We start from the raw sequence: 21,882 nt of genomic DNA, 5'->3' as shown, positions 1-21,882 counted from the left end.
CACCTGCTGGTAAGGAGAGGTATTGCCGCTCACGCATGCGCAGTTCGTACGTGCTTCTTGGCCGTCGGCTGAAGTCTTTGCGGTGTGTTCCAGTGCGACTGTTGGCCAAGACGCAGGAGACGCAACCGTCGGGACGTGTTCTTTGGTGTGTAAGGACCTTTAAAGTTATAATGAGCTTTATTAGCATGAATAGATGAATTCAATTATGAAACGTTTTTGCTCTGCTGCACGATGTGGATACGACGGCTACCTCAGCGGTCACAGATCACTCAGAAACACTGGACTGTGAGAAAAGCTGTGTTTAATTTGCACTCCATAAAAACTTGCAGTACATGAAGCAGATATTACAGTCAGTCGTGACTTCTGTGAGCTGTGACACGTTCACTTACGGGATGTAACGTAGGTTGGCCGACCGGTGCAAAGGCTTCAGGTCCAACACACTGCACGTTGGGAGCAACACGTAGAAAACATCGATGAGCCAAGACACACGAAGACACATCGAGAGCAACTTGAACATGCGCAGCGTTTACTAACTGTGTGCGTCACTCTTTAGTGTCCCCCGGTCTCCCAGCTGTGTGCGTCACTCTTTAGTGTCCCCCGGTCTCCCAGCTGTGTGCGTCACTCTTTAGTGTCCCCTGGTCTCCAGCTGTGTGCGTCACTCTTTAGTGTCCCCCGCTCTCCCAGCTGTGTGCGTCACTCGTTAGTGTCCCCCGGTCTCCAGCTGTGTGCGTCACTCTTTAGTGTCCCCTGGTCTCCAGCTGTGTGCGTCACTCTTTAGTGTCCCCCGGTCTCTCAGCTGTGTGCGTCACTCTTTAGTGTCCCCTGATCTCCCAGCTGTGTGCGTCACTCTTTAGTGTCCCCTGGTCTCCCAGCTGTGTGCGTCACTCTTTAGTGTCCCCTGGTCTCCCAGCTGTGTGCGTCACTCTTTAGTGTCCCCTGGTCTCCCAGCTGTGTGCATCACTCTTTAGTGTCCCCTGGTCTCCCAGCTGTGTGCGTCACTCTTTAGTGTCCCCTGGTCTCCCAGCTGTGTGCGTCACTCTTTAGTGTCCCCCGGTCTCCCAGCTGTGTGCGTCACTCTTTAGTGTCCCCCGGTCTCCCAGCTGTGTGCGTCACTCTTTAGTGTCCCCTGGTCTCCCAGCTGTGTGCGTCACTCTTTAGTGTCCCCCGGTCTCCCAGCTGTGTGCGTCACTCTTTAGTGTCCCCCGGTCTCCCAGCTGTGTGCGTCACTCTTTAGTGTCCCCTGGTCTCCCAGCTGTGTGCGTCACTCTTTAGTGTCCCCCGGTCTCCCAGCTGTGTGCGTCACTCTTTAGTGTCCCCCGGTCTCCCAGCTGTGTGCGTCACTCTTTAGTGTCCCCTGGTCTCCCAGCTGTGTGCGTCACTCTTTAGTGTCCCCTGGTCTCCCAGCTGTGTGCGTCACTCTTTAGTGTCCCCCGGTCTCCCAGCTGTGTGCGTCACTCTTTAGTGTCCCCTGGTCTCCCAGCTGTGTGCGTCACTCTTTAGTGTCCCCTGGTCTCCGAACTGTGTGCGTCACTCTTTAGTGTCCCCTGGTCTCCCAGCTGTGTGCGTCACTCTTTAGTGTCCCCAGGTCTCCCAGCTGTGTGTGTCACTCTTTAGTGTCCCCTGGTCTCCCAGCTGTGTGTGTCACTCTTTAGTGTCCCCTGGTCTCCCAGCTGTGTGCGTCACTCTTTAGTGTCCCCCGGTAAACGCTGCGCATGGTTCCTCAAGCTGCAGACTAAACGCTGCATGTGTTGTCAAGTTGCTGAAGATGTTTCATCACGTGTTTGTGTTTCTATATTTGCATCCTTTCTCATAATGGAAACGTGTTGGTTTGTTGTAGCGCGTTTTCATCCGTCGGCCACCATATCAAATGTATACAGTAACCTGAAACATACATTTTTTTTACATCTTAAATTACATAATTACACATCAGGTACAAAAACCTTTAAAAAAGTTAATAATAAAATATAAATCTAGCCATATTTCCCTCAGCAACATCCTTCATATACTCGCATTGCATTTTGGTAATTAAACAGTGACATTAAACAAGGCGTGAACAACGGTAAAGTGTCGGCAAACAATCCCTCATAATCCCCCGTGCATCAAAAACAGGAACTGTGGTGATGACTTTATTACAGATCGTGTGAATGTGACAGGATTAGCGGAAGAATTCATAACACCCCTGCGGAGAAATAATAATAGTGTTTCTAAATGTGAGAAAACGAGCTTTACCTCTGAACCTGTTGGTATCGGCATTTCATCAGGATCAAATCCAACTTCAGTGGAAGAGAAATAAACATGAACAAATCCTGCTTTTATTGCTCTGTAAGCGGCTGTTAAAATATGTGTTTCTTCTCAGTGCGAACAGTTCCTACGTACTGTTTGGAGATAAGCCAAAAAACAACCGAAAGAACATGTTTAATGTCGTGTTTAATGTCGTCTCCCACTGATTAGTTATCTGTTTCTGGGCAACTTGTAGAGTTTCTTTATCAGTCTTTATTTTTGCTTCTTGCTTTTAAGTCCCGCCTAAAAACCCACCTCTTTTCCCTCGCTTACCAGCCAGTCTGAGCTATGTCATACCTATTTGTATGCTTTCACTGTCTGTCCATGGCCTTTATGTGCCTTGTATTTATTCTTATGTGTGCTTTTTTTATCTATTCGTGTAATATTATATTTTATTATAATGTTATGTTCATTGTGAAGCACTTTGGCAAACCCTCTGTTTTTAAACTGTGCTATATAAATAAAGTGGATTGGATTCTGTGTAATTGTTTATTTTTATCAGGTAAGCTCTGGTTTTGTTGTAGAATTCTGATATTTAATTAAAGGGGTGCTATACTGCTCTTTTTCAGGTTAATATTAATATTTGTGTGGCTTTACTGTGACATGTTTCTATGCTTTAATGTGCAGAAAGCTCTTTATTTTCCTTATACAACACCCTACCTGCACTGTAACTTTTATCCATGTACTTTTCTTGTAATGTTTAATTGAACTATTCATATTTTAGACTGCTCTGTAACTTTTATCCATGTATTTTCCTTAATGTTTATTTTATTAGCTTTTCTTTTTTAATGCTTAATGTCTTTCATTTTTTTTGTAAAGCACTTTGAATCGCCTTGCGTTGAAAAGTGCTCTATAAATAAACTTGCCTTGCCTTGCAGGAGAATAGTGCCTCTTTGGAAGAAGTGCATGTGTTAGAAATCTGTTGGTTTGCAAGTTGTAGATCAATTCTTTCATAAATTAATATATAAAACACAGAAAAGAAAGTGCTTTTTCCAATTATGCTGCTGTGTTATTGTTCCTTAAGCTTCGTTAAGGTAGCAGAATACTGAACGAAAGGAAGTGCATTGGTGATATAAGATGAAAAGGACAAAGCAATGATGTGTGTGGCTGTAGCAGCAGATTTACAGTGCAGGCGTTAGTCGCTTTTCACAAGTATACATGTTTTAGCCCGTGTGACACAAAGGGTAATGCGCCAAAAAATGCTAATTCACCAAATCCACACTCCGATAAACTCAAAATGAAACCAGAAGACTGCTTTGTAAAACCAAAAAAGGGCTAAATAAATCACATTACAGCAGTTTTTTCTCCTCAGTAAAGTCAACAATGCATAGATTGAGTTTAAGACACACACAGGCAAGAACTTATAACAGTACTATAGGAGGAGAAGTGTTTCCAGGAACAGGAAGGAGTCCGGCTCTCGGCGGTCACGGAGGCACTTAAAGAAACAAAGGCACATGGAAACAGTCAGAGAAGTAACCACAGTGTCAGCAGTCGTCTCCAGTTTAATGGAATAAAAGCGCCAACAAAAGACTTCAAATAAAAGCTTTTGACAGAAAATATGACCTGTTGACTCAAGATGTAGAAACCAGGTGGAAGAAGTATATTTAACTTGAGTAAAAGTACTAATACAACACAGTAAAATAGCTTTGTTACAAGTAAAAGTCCTGCATTTAAATGGTTATTTCATTAAACGAGGCTGAAGTATTGAAAGTTAAATACAAAATGCAACAAGAAAAAATGTAAAAAATGCTAAATTATTTATAATACAGGAGAAAGGGTTAAAAATGTCAATTATATATCTCCCAATATCTAAAAAAACCTATCTTGAATGAACTCTTGGACAACTAAATTTATAACGTTCCTTTGAATTGTGGTGGAGTAGAAGTGGCAGTAGAGAAACACTGCTGGTAGGAACTAGTTTCTTCAAACCGAACTACACCCACCAAATGTATCCCTGCACAGTAGAAAGCGTCCATCTCGTCATGGGGTGTTTCTCAATCTCGAGTAAGGCTGCTCCAGAGCCACTATTTCAAGCATGCTACGTCATCGAGTGCCGCCGAAGGACTGTTCCAATGTCAAGCATACTTGGAATTCTACCGAGCCCGGCGTACTTCATAGCGAGAGATTTGTGTAGACTCCGCGGTCTAAAAATCCCCACAATGCTTTGCGCACGGACCAATTTCTGTGGCGGAAAATGTAAGGCGGGGCCTCTCACACCTGCACACTTGCTCGCCTGTTCCACTCTTTGTTTTCCGAATGCCAGGAAGGATTCTTGCCTCTGAAGCAAGTGACTCGGAAGACATGGGCTACCAAGCAAGCGTCCTCGAGATTGAGAAACACCCATGGACGAGAGGCAGTGTGACAGGTTGAAGAGAATCATACATGAAACTGCATTATCTTGAGTCATGATTTCTGGAAAGAGACATTCCCGTTAAGAACAGGCAGATATTTGTTCAAAACGTGAAATATCCCTTAATGATAATACTGTAGTAAAACAGACTTAGCTTTACACTTGGAGCTAAGTGCAGTGGTTCAGCAACGAGTCCTTAAGCAAAAAGCCAATGGTCAAATCCCATTGGCTTTTTGTCAAGAGAACCAGGGAGATGCTAACTTACGGATAGGTATCTAACCTTTTTGCCTTTTGACATTTACGACCAACCCTGACGTCTGTTATCCGTCTTACGGAATGGGAGGCCTCGGCTATGGTTGATATTACCAGTTCTATGATCGACTCTCGGTCACACATGGTTTATAGTTGTAAGAACGCTGGCTTCGAGGCCAGTAAGGGTCAGACCCAGATATTTACGTTATCTCCCCCGATACGTTGATTAACTCTCTGTACACTAGTTGAAAGGGCTATCGAGAGAGAGGCTCTGGAGACTTGACGTGGCAACCCACCCGTGCAGTCAGAACCTCTGGCTGCTCTGTGACTTCCTCATTGCCATATCTACGCCGGAGCTGCTGGGCACGTGACAATAAAGCCTTGAAACTTGAACCATGCTTACCCAGGGAGGAGGTGCTGAGCGGTGTCCGCTGCAGAGTGGCGTACCCGGGTTTATCCGCCAGCAGGACTCTGAGGGACGGAGCTGCCACGATGTCTCCGTTCCTCTGCAGGGAAGCACACCTGTGGAAAGTCAAATCCATTCTGCTCTGGATGTTGCCGGAGCTGTGAGCGCGCTGAATGTCCATCGGGTCCAGATGCCCCGCCTTCCCGTTCCCCACTTTACACTGATGGTGATGCGCCGCTCCGTTAGCCCTCCTCTCCTCGGGCACCAGCGTCCCGTTGGAGAGGGACAGCTTGGATAAGTTACCGCTCGCCAGCTTCCCCAGGTGTCCGTTCAGTCGGCCTCTAAGTGGTGACACGGGGACGTCTTTCTTCATGAATCCGGGTTTGAAGAAGGACAGGAGGCTCTCGTGGCTCCGGCCGTCCCTTCTGTCCTCGGGTTGACTCTGAGGGAAGTCTTTTTGAGCTCTGCAGGCCACCGTAGTCCTTCTGAGCGTGGAGTCTCTGCTGGGGGGCGCACTGTGGCTGATTTGATCCTCTCTCTTTAGATCCAGGGTCCTACTGTGCTCCTGTCTCAGTCTTTTCGATGACTTTTGCTTTAGAACAGCATCGTCCCGAGTTCTGCTTCGTCCCTCCGGGCCTTTAGGAGAATCGGACCCTTGTCTTTCTGAGAAACTCAAACTGCTGTTGTTAGTTGAGCTGCAGTCCGCTCCTCTCGCCTTCTTCAGCGTTGGGGTCGCCACCAGAGCTACGATGGGGTCTTTGGTGCAGCGGGGCCGCCGCCCAGACTCCAGATACTCCACCAGCTCTCCAGACGTGGCCGTCTCCGGGGGTCTGACGCGATCCTTGGAGCTGAAAGAAGCCCAGCGCAGAGGCAGCACTTTGCTCAGAGGCTCCTTGGGTTTGGTGGGGGATCTCATGCTGACGCTGCGGCCTGGAGTCCCACGGACCAACGGCTGGGCTTCACCTGGAGGGGGAGATAAGACACGTTCTGCACAGGCTGCACAATTAATCCACGATGTGTTAAAATCACAATATGGACAAGTGCAATATCCAAACTGCAGTAGAACTAGCATAAAAAGGCATTTTCTCTTTCATTATAACTACAGTTTTCCCAATATGCATCAGTGTTGAGATACATTATTACTTTTGGAAGTACCTCGAGAGCATTACAAGAACACTGGGGAGGCTGCTTTCTGTTTTCTATCCATTGGACCTTAGAACAGCAACCTCGATTGGAATTGTTTTAAGCACCTATCTTTTTAATTAGTTGTATTGTTTTATGGTTCAGTGATATAACTATTTCTGTTTTTCATTTTCTGCACTTTGGGCTGCGTCAAGCATGAACGGTGCTATATTAATAAAGTGTATTACTATTATTAATATAATCGAATGAAGTCGCATTTTGTTGTCATATACCCCAACATCACAAACTATACATGTGTCTAAGGGGGCTTTGCATTGTGTACAGAGGTCCTTTAATATAACCTTTATCAAACAGGAAAGCCTATAGAAGCATAACAAGGTCCGTCCAATGTAAGCCTGAACCAGCTCTAACTAACTATAACTAACTATCAGCTTTATCAAAAAGTAGATTTTTAATCCCAGCAGTATAACTTTGGGCTAGTTCAGGAAAGCTTGCTCCAGCCCTAACTATAAGCTTTATATATATATATATTGTAGGAGCCATTTTATGGGTGTTGTTGGTGTCTCAGTTTACTTTATTTATATGTATAGTGCAATACTATTTTTGAACACTTGGTGGCGGGGTTTAGCTAGCGATGTTAAAACGAAGTAAACTGGATATAAACTCCCCAAACAGGCGAAAACCTACCAGTTTCACCCACTCTCTCTGCCCCCTCCCTCCATGCTGGTTCCTCCGGTTTGTATCCCGGTAAATAGTCCAGTCGTAAAGAACCGGGTGATTTGCTACCGTAACTTCTCGTTTGGAATATGAGGAACTGCGGTCTGGCTCTCCCTGCTTGCACGCGGTTTGATTGGCTAGCGCTTCTACTGCCAGATTTGCATAAACGTGTTTGATTGGCTGACGCCAGCTCCGAAAGCATCGTGAGCATCAAAAGTTGAACATTGCTAGACTTTTGATGCTCACGATGCAAAGCCACGCTCCGCTCCCCACAATGCACTTCGGCGAAGATTCAAAATCTTCTACGTCACCCCATTCAAGTGAACGGGCGAAGCGCTGAAAGCATTTTTCAATGCCTGTGTGTAGACGGGCCGTAAGTATTCTAGGAACGCTATACCTTTGTTATATGGTTAACGATATGATATGACAAAGGTAAAGCCTTATAGCATGTAGCATGGGGTACTGTGGGGTCTTCAGATACAGGGTCATTGAACATGTTTTCTCTCACTGGAGCATGTCAGACTTGAGTGTTATCGTATCGTCCCATAAAACGGTGTGTGATCTCTACTACTCCAGATTCTTACTTTGTTCCTCTGTTTTTGGCGGTTCTTCTCGAAACACTGGTAGCTCCGGAGACTCTGGGGCCTGTTTGGTCTCCTGAGCCCCAGGGGGGGGTCCTCCTGACCCAACACTGCCCCGCTGACTGCCCCCCTCCGCCAGCCGAACCAACCAGTGGTCAGACGTGGAGGAACTGGTGGAACCTGCAGAAACAAGGTTTTCTCAGTCACCAAAAAGCATCTGTGTGCAGGACTACATGTCATCAGTATTCCCACCATTAGTGAAGAGTGAGCTGAGCACATTCCTGTTCATGGAGAAGCTTCTGGAAACGTCTTTATCACCGTCATGTAATGGCTTGATCACTCAGACAATAGCCGCGTTCACACTGCGGTACTTTTCCCACAAAGGTTCATGCGAACTTAGTTCATGAGAACTCTTTAGTTCGCATGAACGAAGTACAGATCGCGTTCACACCAGAACAAGTCCCTGGGGGTGGATTAGGCAAATGAAGCCGCTGACGTCACTTCTTCTTCTTCTTCTGCTTTGGGTTTACTGGCAGGCCGCAACCCACTTCACGGCGTATACTGCCGCCCAAAGTCCCCGGCCGGAAGTCCCCGGAGTTGGGGAAGGCTTCAGTAGAAGCTGCTGGGAGTCCCAGCAGCTTCTACTGAAGCCTTCCGAGTAAATCGCCAGAACGCCGACACCTCCTCATCTCCACCGCTCCCATGTTTTATTTTGTGTTGCCATAAGTTAGTCTCTCTGCGTTTCTGCGCTGGGCTAATGCTAATAATGCTAATGCTAATAATGCTAATGCGAGGATAATAAAATGGCGGCTTCACAAAACTTTTTGGGAGTTTTACGGGGCGTGGTTTGCAATCCGCCAGCCAATCAGGAATATAGCTCTTTTCTCAAAAAAGAGCCGCTCGAAAGTCCCTGCTCTCGAGCAGGGACTTTCGAGGGGGTAAAAAGGTTCGCATGAACTACTTTGAGTACCGGCTCTTTTTGGTGTGAACGCGATCATGAACTAAGTTCGCATGAACCTTTGTGGGAAAAGTACCGCAGTGTGAACGCGGCTAATGCTCAAACAACCCTGCACACTGAAATACCCCGGGGCGTGAACAGTAGCAATACTGATGGAGAGAGGTGTTGAAACTACAATAACCCAGGAGAGGATAACAGCGGATATAATGATGCAGTGTCGTGATACTCTGTGCATGATACAACTACAAATAAACAAGTTATACTAACAGCAGGGTATGTATGGTGTATACATTTATAAATAGGCTTACAGTAAGAGTAGATAGATATCAGTATGAATATGAGCAGAGGTGTAAAGTACCTAAGGAGATTTACTCAAGTACTGTCCTTAAGTATAATGTTGAGGTACTTGTGCTTCTACCCCCCTACACTTCAGAGGTACATGGTGTACTTCTACTCCACTACATGTATTTAATACCTTTAGTTACTATGATGATGATGATCAATCATTATAAAACATATCATATATATTATTCTGAAATGGACCAATCTGCACAACGACTACTTTTGAACTACTTTATTTTGTATATATTGATTGTTGTGCTTTTATTTATGTCTTCTTAATGTGTGCATATGTATACATGTGTCTGTTGATTGTTTATATATAGGTATATACATATTTTTATAAATATTTGTATTTCTCTGGATTGTGGGAAACGGTATTTCTGTACACACAAACTGAAAGATTGACAATAAAGTTGACTTTGACTTGTGGTACTTTAAAGTGGACCTATCATGCTATATCTGAATAATATAGTGTAGGACCAGACCTATATAAGGCATATATATACTTTTTATTTTTCAAAATACCAAACAGATCATGCTGATGGGCTGATTCTGTGAGAACAGCACCATCTACAGGCCTGGCATATGTACTACAGCGTCTCCAGCTCTTTCGAACGGCAATGGCCGTGGCTGTCTCCTCCTGATTGGTGGAGTTGGCCCAATAGCCGTAGCGCCACTTCTGTGACGTCAGAGAAGTGTTCAAATCTGGATCAGTCTGTCTCAGATCCGTTGCAGCCCCTTTTTAAGAGACAGGGTATGGAGGAAAATAGAGAGGGTTGTGTTTTCTGACACTCGGTGAGTTCCCTGGAACACCGGGGACACATATTCATGTATACAAGACGTACAAAAGTGCATTTTGCATGATAGGTCACCTTTAAGTATATTTTGATGATAATACTTTTGTACTTTTACTTGAGTAACATTTGAATGCAGGACTTTCACTGTAACGGAGCGTCCACACTACAGCTTCAAAAATAGCTTGGAGCTGGGCGTGTCTGGAGCTTGGGGATTTTATTCAAGCAACGCGACCAACAACCAATCACATGAATCTCCCGCCCCCGACATACAAAGCAAAAAACCCCGGGGATTTTATGGGAGCAATATATATATATAAACTCCCCAAACAGGCGAAAACCTACCAGTTTCCCCCACTGTCTCTGCCACCTCCCTCCATGCCTGGTTCCTCCGGTTTGTATCCCGGGAGGTGAAGAGGGTCTGGTCATACAAAACCGGGTGATTGCTACGGCGATAGTTAGTTTCTCCTCCGACTTTTTTTGAAATATAGAAATGAACGGCGGGATATCTCTCCCAGCTTAGACGCGCTTTGATTGGCTACGGCTTCAGCTGTCAGATTTTGGGAAACGGGATTTGATTGGCTGGCGCTGGCTACTCCGGCGTCAGAAGTTGAACATTGTTCAACTTCTGACGCCGGAGACGGCGGAGACGGACCGCTCTGCTACCCACAATTCAGTTCGGCGAAAAAGCGAGGCTACGTGACGTCACCCCATTGAAAGTGAATGGGCAGATTGGAGTTGTCGACGCTTCCGACGCTGTAGTGTGGACGGGCTGTAACAGAGTATTCCTACACTCTGGTACTTTACTTTTACTACAAGATCTGAGTACTTCTTCCCCCTCTGAATATGGTACAGTGTGTAAAACAACCCAGTGTTAGTGCTGACGGTCGCTATGGGATACAGTGTAGTGTTAATTTCGTTGACTAAAACTATGACGAAATATGTTCGTCAACGACCTTTTTTTCCATGACGAAAACGAGACGATGGCGAGACGGCACCGACGGCAGTAAACAATAACTGTAACGAAATCATCATGCAATATCGTTGACGAAAAGTGACGAGACGAAAATGTAGTTTACTAAATAAAACTATGACAACATTTCTCTTTACTTTCGTTGACGAAAAATGAGGAGACGAAATATTATCAAAGATAACGTTAAATCTCTGATAGTCAGTTTTTCTCCCAGCAGTTCCATTTCCGGTGCTGCGGCAGAGCAGCAGCTGTTTCTGTGCTGCGCGCGGCGGTACATTTGAATTACACCGGGCAGCGGCACCATATGAACTGTCAGGAAGACTCGGGTCTAACTAACTCATGGTCTAACTCATGGTCTAACTAACCTTATTTAACAGAAAATAAAATGGCAACAACAGGGCTTGGGAGCAGTGGTCGCGTTAACCCCCCCGTCAGCGCGAGTGAGTGATACATTGTGCACTCGACGGATAATAATGGATTATGACGGAAATGTTACGATCCTGTCCGTCAAAATGACTGACAACGAAAAAGTCTAAAGCCACCACTGCTTGGGAGAAAGAAACGATGTGATATTTGGGCCCATTTTCGCTACAATGAGGCGGAGAAAAAAAGCGAATGCATTGTTTCATCAGAAGGGAAGCAATGTGGCCATAACACAGCTGGTACAAACACCACAAACTCTGCAAAGCTGCTTCTATTCAACCTGTGTTTTTCATCAAATAAGGACAAGATAATCTTATTTATTTATATACTAAAATGACAAATTATTGGTTTTGGCTAGACTAGTGTGACTGAAATGTTCTATATAATCTGATGACTAAAAAAGACTCAACCGTTTTCATTGACAAAAAGTAGACTAAAATAATTAGTTTTCTTTGACTAAAATAAGACTAAAATGCTCGACTAAATCTTGACTAAAATGTTTACTGTTTTAGTCGACTAAAATAAGACTAAAATGCTCAGACTTTTAGTCGACTAAAACTTGACTAAATAAAAACAGGATGAAGGTGACTAAATATGACTAAAACTAAAAAGGAAATTTAACACAGGACTAAGACTAAAACTAAATAAAAAAATAGCTGACGAAATTAACACTAATACAGTGAGGCCGATTCCCCCGATGTCTCTCACATAACGAGGTGCTGCAGAGGGTTTCTAAGCACTGCAATGGAAATTATGATTATCAGAGAATTGAATGCTCTGATGTTACATTTTAACATATAAATAATACAATTCTGTAAGCCTTCCATGTCGAGTGACAGCAGATCTCAGCACCCAGGAAGGTGATCAGTCACAAGGTGCCATGTGACCAGATAGGGTCATCGTGGGTCTATTGTACTCCGATAGGGTCATCGTGGGTCTATTGTACTCCGATAGGGTCATCGTGGGTCTATTGTACTCCGATAGGGTCATCTTGGGTCTATTGTACCCTGATAGGGTCATCGTGGGTCTATTGTACTCTGATAGGGTCATCGTGGGTCTATTGTACTCTGATAGGGTCATCATGGGTCTACTGTACTCTGATAGGGTCATCATGGGTCTATTGTACCCTGATAGGGTCATCGTGGGTCTATTGTACTCTGATAGGGTCATCATGGGTCTATTGTACTCTGATAGGGTCATCATGGGTCTATTGTACTCTGATAGGGTCATCATGGGTCTATTGTACCCTGATAGGGTCATCTTGGGTCTATTGTACCCCGATAGAGTCATCGTGGGTCTATTGTACCCCGATAGAGTCATCGTGGGTCTATTGTACCCCGATAGGGTCATCGTGGGTCTATTGTACCCCGATAGAGTCATCGTGGGTCTATTGTACCCCGATAGGGTCATCGTGGGTCTATTGTACCCCGATAGGGTCATCGTGGGTCTATTGTACCCCGATAGGGTCACCGTGGGTCTATTGTACCCCGATAGGATCATCGTGGGTCTATTGTACTCCGATAGGGTCATCGTGGGTCTATTGTACTCTGACAGGGTCATCATGGGTCTATTGTACTCTGATAGGGTCATCATGGGTCTATTGTACCCTGATAGGGTCATCATGGGTCTATTGTACTCCGATAGGGTCATCATGGGTCTATTGTACTCTGATAGGGTCATCAGGGGTCTATTGTACTCTGATAGGGTCATCATGGGTCTATTGTACTCTGATAGGGTCATCGTGGGTCTATTGTACTCTGATAGGGTCATCGTGGGTCTATTGTACCCTGACAGGGTCATCGTGGGTCTATTGTACCCTGACAGGGTCATCATGGGTGTATTGTACTCTGATAGGGTCATCATGGGTCTATTGTACCCTGATAGGGTCATCATGGGTCTATTGTACCCTGACAGGGTCATCATGGGTCTATTGTACTCTGATAGGGTCATCATGGGTCTATTGTACTCTGATAGGGTCATCATGGGTCTATTGTACTCTGATAGGGTCATCATGGGTCTATTGTACCCTGATAGGGTCATCATGGGTCTATTGTACTCTGATAGGGTCATCATGGGTCTATTGTACTCTGATAGGGTCATCATGGGTCTACTGTACTCTGATAGGGTCATCATGGGTCTATAGTACCCTGATAGGGTCATCATGGGTCTATTGTACCCTGATAGGGTCATCATGGGCCTATTGTACTCTCATCATGGGTCAGTTATCTCATGACTAAGCATGTATTCAATAGGCGCATTCACACCGGAGTACTTTTCCCAGTATAGTTCCGATAAAAACACCAAAAACTCCGGAACTAAAATTAGTTCATGAGAAAAAGGTTCCTATGTCTGATTGGCTGGGCGGATTGCAAACCACGCCCCGTAAAACTCCCAAAACGTTTTGTGAAGCCGCCATTTTATTTGCTCGCATTAGCATTATTAGCATTAGCCCAGCGCAGAAACGCAGAGAGACTAACTTATGGCAACACAAAATAAAACATGGGAGCGGTGGAGATGAGGAGGTGTCGGCGTTCTGGCGATTTACTCGGAAGGCTTCAGTAGAAGCTGCTGGGAGTCCCAGCTGCTTCTACTGAAGCCTTCCCCAACTCCGGGGACTTCCGGCCGGGGAATCCAGGCGGCAGTATACGCCGTGAAGTGGTTTGCGGCCTGCCAGTAAACCCAAAGCAGAAGAAGAAGAAGTGACGTCAGCGGCTTCATTTGCCTAATCCTCCCTCAGGGACTTATTCCGGTGTGAACGCGATCTGTACTTAGTTCATGCGAACTAAAGAGTTCTCAAGAACTAAGTACGGCAAAGTACTTGGTGTGAAAGCGCCTCTTGTAACTGTATAAAAGCTCTCTCTTTAGTTTGAGTATTACACTCGGCTGTGGAGACATTGGTCTATGTTGTTTGCCTCTTTTGCAAAGATTAAAGATTCAAGGCTTTTATTGTCATGTGTGCATATAGCTACTGTGTCAATGAAACTCTGAGGTCACAGGCTACTCCAACAGAGCAACACAATAAAACAGATAAAATAGAGCAAGTAAATACAATAAAATAGAATATAGTAGAAATAGTGCAGAATAGTTTATATACAAGTAATTGGAATATTGATGAGTTGCAAACAGATGAATGTTATGGATGTTCTTTCAAAAGTTCAGGTGTTTCAGATGAAAGAACCAGAAAGACATCTCTTTGACAAGTTCATTTAAATAATTTCCAGCACAGCACTGACCGGTGACGGAGGAGCTGGCGGACCACGAGGGTATGGTGTGTCTCCTCTGGTAGAAGAGGATGTAGGCTCCACGTGTGCAGACCTCCGCCTCCGGCACCGCCTCCGCACTGCTGTCATCATAACTGTACCACTGGCCGTCCACTGAGTTCCTGCAGAAAGCTGCAATCACCACCACAAAGGAGAGAAATAACCACCGTGTGAGAGTGGAGGACAGGAGGGGTGATCAACTGAGGAAGTGTTATGTTACTGCAGGGATGGCAAAAGAATAAGAATCAGATTCAGAGTCCCACAGAGGGGGAAATTACATTGTTACAGCAGAAAAAAGCCAAAGACAGCTTAATGTTACCTAAGAAGCATGCATAAAAGTAAAAAAATATATGTATAATAAAAAAAAAGTTACACAATTTCCAAAATACACATCCTTTACTCAAGTAGAACTACAGTAGACCGTACTGTAGTTCCTTTATAGCCCAACATTAGCCACCTTTAGCTTAGCGGTGGTGACGTGAAGTCATGTGACCGTGCTGTAGTTCCTTTATAGCCCAACATTAGCCACCTTTAGCTTAGCGGTGGTGACGTGAAGTCATGTGGCCGTGCTGTAGTTCCTTTATAGCCCAACATTAGCCACCTTTAGCTTAGCGGTGGTGACGTGAAGTCATGTGACCGTGCTGTAGTTCCTTTAAGGCCCAACATTAGCCACCTTTAGCTTAGCGGTGGTGACGTGAAGTCATGTGACCGTGCTGTAGTTCCTTTATAGCCCAACATTAGCCACCTTTAGCTTAGCGGTGGTGACGTGAAGTCATGTGGCCGTGCTGTAGTTCCTTTATAGCCCAACATTAGCCACCTTTAGCTTAGCGGTGGTGACGTGAAGTCATGTGACCGTGCTGTAGTTCCTTGAAAGCCTACCGTTAGCTTTTTACTTCAGAAACCATAAAGTGGTGTTAATATGTGGAGATTATCCTGCTGAACTAAACGTGTAAGCATCATAAACATTTGTTTGATACAGAGATTATCTTCTGCTATAATCCAAAATCACATTGAGAAAATCCCATTGGCTTTTTGTGGAGGGAACAAGGGAGATGCTAACTTCCTGGCTTTTGGTACAGCTTTAAAAAAAAATCATAAAGTGAGTATTTCTCACCTGTGTAGTGTCCGCCGTGCATTCCTCCGTGGTGGTTGCACACGGCGTACAGATCGTACAGGAAGTCAGGTGGAGTTGGGTCAGATCGGCAGGACGGTTTCAATCCCTGCTGCTGGTGCTGGTTCGACTGGTGGTTTGTGTTTGACTGGTGGTTTGTGTTCGACTGGTGGTTTGGGTTTGACTGGTGGTTTGGGTTTGACTGGTGGTGGTTGTTGTGGTTTCGGGTCACCATGTGTGGCGTCATGTCCAGGCCGGTCAGGGGGAATTGAACGAAGGTGGTGAGTTTATTCCTCCGGTCGCCCACCTGTCTGAAGCGCTTCAGGTGGAGGATGAGGATGTCCGGCAGCGTCCACAGATTCATCTTCACCGTGCCCTGCTGCAGCTTCTGACAGTGGGGACACTTCCAGGCATCATCGGGGGCCAACTGGAGGGTGGAGGAAAGAGAATGAGAACATGAATACACATTCACTGATTCAACTCAAGATAAAACCGTAAAAGTAAGCCTTTAAAGAGTCCTCTCCTGCTGATGTTCAGGTGTATATCAGTATGTAGTGCCTCTACTTTAAAGAGTCCTCTCCTGCTGATGTTCAGGTGTATATCAGTATGTAGTGTCTCTACTTTAAAGAGTCCTCTCCTGCTGATGTTCAGGTGTATATCAGTATGTAGTGTCTCTACTTTAAAGAGTCCTCTCCTGCTGATGTTCAGGTGTATATCAGTATGTAGTGTCTCTACTTTAAAGAGTCCTCTCCTGCTGATGTTCAGGTGTATATCAGTATGTAGTGTCTCTACTTTAAAGAGTCCTCTCCTGCTGATGTTCAGGTGTATATCAGTACGTAGTGTCTCTACTTTAAAGAGTCCTCTCCTGCTGATGTTCAGGTGTATATCAGTATGAGGTGTGTATACTTTAAAGAGTCCTCTCCTACTGATGTTCAGGTGTATATCAGTATGTAGTGTCTCTACTTTAAAGAGTCCTCTCCTGCTGATGTTCAGGTGTATATCAGTATGTAGTGTCTCTACTTTAAAGAGTCCTCTCCTGCTGATGTTCAGGTGCATATCAGTATGTAGTGTCTCTACTTTAAAGAGTCCTCTCCTGCTGATGTTCAGGTGTATATCAGTATGTAGTGTCTCTACTTTAAAGAGTCCTCTCCGGCTGATGTTCAGGTGTATATCAGTATGTAGTGTCTCTACTTTAAAGAGTCCTCTCCAGCTGATGTTCAGGTGTATATCAGTATGCCGTGTCTCTACTTTAAAGAGTCCTCTCCTGCTGATGTTCAGGTGTAGATCAGTATGTCGTGTCTCTACTTTAAAGAGTCCTCTCCTGCTGATGTTCAGGTGTAGATCAGTATGTAGTGTCTCTACTTTAAAGAGTCCTCTCCTGCTGATGTTCAGGTGTATATCAGTATGTCGTGTCTCTACTTTAAAGAGTCCTCTCCTGCTGATGTTCAGGTGTATATCAGTATTTAGTGTCTCTACTTTAAAGAGTCCTCTCCTGCTAATGTTCAGGTGTATATCAGTGTGTAGTGTCTCTACTTTAAAGAGTCCTCTCCTGCTGATGTTCAGGTGTATATCAGTATGCAGTGGCTCTACTTTAAAGAGTCCTCTCCTGCTGCTGTTCAGGTGTATATCAGTATGGCGTGTCTCTACTTTAAAGAGTCCTCTCCTGCTGATGTTCAGGTGTATATCAGTATGTCGTGTCTCTACTTTAAAGAGTCCTCTCCTGCTGATGTTCAGGTGTATATCAGTATTTAGTGTCTCTACTTTAAAGAGTCCTCTCCTGCTGATGTTCAGGTGTATATCAGTGTGTAGTGTCTCTACTTTAAAGAGTCCTCTCCTGCTGATGTTCAGGTGTATATCAGTATGCAGTGTCTCTACTTTAAAGAGTCCTCTCCTGCTGATGTTCAGGTGTATATCAGTATGTAGTGTCTCTACTTTAAAGAGTCCTCTCCTGCTGATGTTCAGGTGTATATCAGTATGTAGTGTCTCTACTTTAAAGAGTCCTCTCCTGCTGATGTTCAGGTGTATATCAGTATGTAGTGTCTCTACTTTAAAGAGTCCTCTCCTGCTGATGTTCAGGTGTATATCAGTAGGTAGTGTCTCTACTTTAAAGAGTCCTCTCCTGCTGATGTTCAGGTGTATATCAGTATGTAGTGTCTCTACTTTAAAGAGTCCTCTCCTGCTGATGTTCAGGTGTATATCAGTACGTAGTGTCTCTACTTTAAAGAGTCCTCTCCTGCTGATGTTCAGGTGTATATCAGTATGTAGTGTGTATACTTTAAAGAGTCCTCTCCTGCTGATGTTCAGGTGTATATCAGTATGTAGTGTCTCTACTTTAAAGAGTCCTCTCCTGCTGATGTTCAGGTGTATATCAGTATGTAGTGTCTCTACTTTCAAGAGTCCTCTCCTGCTGATGTTCAGGTGTATATCAGTATGTAGTGTCTCTACTTTAAAGAGTCCTCTCCTGCTGATGTTCAGGTGTATATCAGTATGTAGTGTCTCTACTTTAAAGAGTCCTCTCCTGCTGATGTTCAGGTGTATATCAGTATGTAGTGTCTCTACTTTAAAGAGTCCTCTCCAGCTGATGTTCAGGTGTATATCAGTATGTAGTGTCTCTACTTTAAAGAGTCCATCTCCTGCTGATGTTCAGGTGTAGATCAGTATGTCGTGTCTCTACTTTAAAGAGTCCTCTCCTGCTGATGTTCAGGTGTAGATCAGTATGTAGTGTCTCTACTTTAAAGAGTCCTCTCCTGCTGATGTTCAGGTGTATATCAGTATGTCGTGTCTCTACTTTAAAGAGTCCTCTCCTGCTGATGTTCAGGTGTATATCAGTATTTAGTGTCTCTACTTTAAAGAGTCCTCTCCTGCTGATGTTCAGGTGTATATCAGTGTGTAGTGTCTCTACTTTAAAGAGTCCTCTCCTGCTGATGTTCAGGTGTATATCAGTATGCAGTGTCTCTACTTTAAAGAGTCCTCTCCTGCTGATGTTCAGGTGTATATCAGTATGGAGTGTCTCTACTTTAAAGAGTCCTCTCCTGCTGATGTTCAGGTGTATATCAGTATGTCGTGTCTCTACTTTAAAGAGTCCTCTCCTGCTGATGTTCAGGTGTATATCAGTATGTAGTGTCTCTACTTTAAAGAGTCCTCTCCTGCTGATGTTCAGGTGTATATCAGTATGTAGTGTCTCTACTTTAAAGAGTCCTCTCCTGCTGATGTTCAGGTGTATATCAGTATGTAGTGTCTCTACTTTAAAGAGTCCTCTCCTGCTGATGTTCAGGTGTATATCAGTATGTAGTGTCTCTACTTTAAAGAGTCCTCTCCTGCTGATGTTCAGGTGTATATCAGTATGTAGTGTCTCTACTTTAAAGAGTCCTCTCCTGCTGATGTTCAGGTGTATATCAGTATGTAGTGTCTCTACTTTAAAGAGTCCTCTCCTGCTGATGTTCAGGTGTATATCAGTATGTAGTGTCTCTACTTTAAAGAGTCCTCTCCTGCTGATGTTCAGGTGTATATCAGTATGTAGTGTCTCTACTTTAAAGAGTCCTCTCCTGCTGATGTTCAGGTGTATATCAGTATGTAGTGTCTCTACTTTAAAGAGTCCTCTCCTGCTGATGTTCAGGTGTATATCAGTATGTAGTGTCTCTACTTTAAAGAGTCCTCTCCTGCTGATGTTCAGGTGTATATCAGTATGTAGTGTCTCTACTTTAAAGAGTCCTCTCCTGCTGATGTTCAGGTGTATATCAGTATGTAGTGTCTCTACTTTAAAGAGTCCTCTCCTGCTGATGTTCAGGTGTATATCAGTATGTAGTGTCTCTACTTTAAAGAGTCCTCTCCTGCTGATGTTCAGGTGTATATCAGTATGTAGTGTCTCTACTTTAAAGAGTCCTCTCCTGCTGATGTTCAGGTGTATCTCAGTATGTAGTGTCTCTACTTTAAAGAGTCCTCTCCTGCTGATGTTCAGGTGTATATCAGTATGTAGTGTCTCTACTTTAAAGAGTCCTCTCCTGCTGATGTTCAGGTGTATATCAGTATGTAGTGTCTCTACTTTAAAGAGTCCTCTCCTGCTGATGTTCAGGTGTATATCAGTATGTAGTGTCTCTACTTTAAAGAGTCCTCTCCTGCTGATGTTCAGGTGTATATCAGTATGTAGTGTCTCTACTTTAAAGAGTCCTCTCCTGCTGATGTTCAGGTGTATATCAGTATGTAGTGTCTCTACTTTAAAGAGTCCTCTCCTGCTGATGTTCAGGTGTATATCAGTATGTAGTGTCTCTACTTTAAAGAGTCCTCTCCTGCTGATGTTCAGGTGTATATCAGTATGTAGTGTCTCTACTTTAAAGAGTCCTCTCCTGCTGATGTTCAGGTGTATATCAGTATGTTGTGTCTCTACTTTAAAGAGTCCTCTCCTGCTGATGTTCAGGTGTATATCAGTATGTAGTGTCTCTACTTTAAAGAGTCCTCTCCTGCTGATGTTCAGGTGTATATCAGTATGTCGTGTCTCTACTTTAAAGAGTCCTCTCCTGCTGATGTTCAGGTGTATATCAGTATGTAGTGTCTCTACTTTAAAGAGTCCTCTCCTGCTGATGTTCAGGTGTATATCAGTATGTAGTGTCTCTACTTTAAAGAGTCCTCTCCTGCTGATGTTCAGGTGTATATCAGTATGTAGTGTCTCTACTTTAAAGAGTCCTCTCCTGCTGATGTTCAGGTGTATATCAGTATGTAGTTTCTCTACTTTAAAGAGTCCTCTCCTGCTGATGTTCAGGTGTATATCAGTATGTCGTGTCTCTACTTTAAAGAGTCCTCTCCTGCTGATGTTCAGGTGTATATCAGTATGTAGTGTCTCTACTTTAAAGAGTCCTCTCCTGCTGATGTTCAGGTGTATATCAGTATGTCGTGTCTCTACTTTAAAGAGTCCTCTCCTGCTGATGTTCAGGTGTATATCAGTATGTAGTGTCTCTACTTTAAAGAGTCCTCTCCTGCTGATGTTCAGGTGTATCTCAGTATGTAGTGTCTCTACTTTAAAGAGTCCTCTCCTGCTGATGTTCAGGTGTATATCAGTATGTAGTGTCTCTACTTTAAAGAGTCCTCTCCTGCTGATGATCAGGTGTATATCAGTATGTAGTGTCTCTACTTTAAAGAGTCCTCTCCTGCTGATGTTCAGGTGTATATCAGTATGTAGTGTCTCTACTTTAAAGAGTCCTCTCCTGCTGATGTTCAGGTGTATATCAGTATGTAGTGTCTCTACTTTAAAGAGTCCTCTCCTGCTGATGTTCAGGTGTATATCAGTATGTAGTGTCTCTACTTTAAAGAGTCCTCTCCTGCTGATGTTCAGGTGTATATCAGTATGTAGTGTCTCTACTTTAAAGAGTCCTCTCCTGCTGATGTTCAGGTGTATATCAGAATGTAGTGTCTCTACTTTAAAGAGTCCTCTCCTGCTGATGTTCAGGTGCATATCAGTATGTAGTATCTCTACTTTAAAGAGTCCTCTCCTGCTGATGTTCAGGTGTATATCAGAATGTAGTGTCTCTACTTTAAAGAGTCCTCTCCTGCTGATGTTCAGGTGCATATCAGTATGTAGTATCTCTACTTTAAAGAGTACTCAAAAATTAAAATAAACTATGTCCAAATATTTAGAAAAATAATAATGATGAGATTGTTGTGGTTAGAAGACCAAGTAAATGGTTCTTCTTTCTCCTCAAATTATGCGAGATATCTGCGTACTGGCTGACATCCATCTCTGTCTGTGTGTGTGTGTGTGTGTGTGTGTGTGTGTGTGTGTGTGTGTGTGTGTGTGTGTGTGTGTGTGTGTGTGTGTGTGTGTGTGTGTGTGTGTGTGTGTGTGTGTGTGTGTGTGTGTGTGTGTGTGTGTGTGTGTGTGTGTGTGTGTGTGTGTGTGTGTGTGTGTGTGTGTGTGTGTGTGTGTGTGTGTGTGTGTGTGTGTGGGCAGGCCATGCTGCTTCAGACAACTGTTCCTCCTCAGTTGGCTCCAATACACACCTGTTCATCGCCAGATTTTATCTTAGTCATATTTCTGCATTTTCTCTCAACAACACACTCACAGTCTGCATCTCTGACGTCTTTACATCGCCCTCGAATCACATATAAATATTTGTCTTTGCATTTGTCTTTTTTTTTGGGGCTAAAACTCTTTAATTAATCTGACCTTTTAGAAAGAAACCCTGTAGCTCTACTCCAAATATACAAATATTTCTTACGCCTCAGTGAAGGCGAATATTATGACTTTTACGTAATCTGGTTAGCTGGCCGGCTCTGTTGTGATTGGTCAACCAGTTTAGAG

General features: G+C 44.0%; 1 protein-coding gene across 1 annotated transcript; it reads right to left on the bottom strand.

Moving 5' to 3' along the window:
* Positions 1-284: 284 nt before the first annotated feature.
* LOC117451745 (ubiquitin carboxyl-terminal hydrolase 43-like) lies at positions 285-21,652 on the bottom strand. The gene is made up of 6 exons (XM_034090127.2): positions 21,644-21,652; positions 15,594-16,017; positions 14,453-14,611; positions 7,733-7,909; positions 5,286-6,251; positions 285-3,715 (listed from the first exon to the last, which is right to left on the bottom strand). The coding sequence occupies exons 1-6, from the start codon at positions 21,650-21,652 to the stop codon at positions 3,705-3,707; spliced, it is 1,746 nt and encodes a 581-aa protein (XP_033946018.1). The 3' UTR covers positions 285-3,704.
* Positions 21,653-21,882: the final 230 nt, after the last annotated feature.

The sequence above is a fragment of the Pseudochaenichthys georgianus genome, chromosome 8, assembly GCF_902827115.2.
Source record: "Pseudochaenichthys georgianus chromosome 8, fPseGeo1.2, whole genome shotgun sequence".
NCBI lineage: Eukaryota > Metazoa > Chordata > Actinopteri > Perciformes > Channichthyidae > Pseudochaenichthys > Pseudochaenichthys georgianus.
This window is presented reverse-complemented; position numbering and strand designations above follow the sequence as displayed.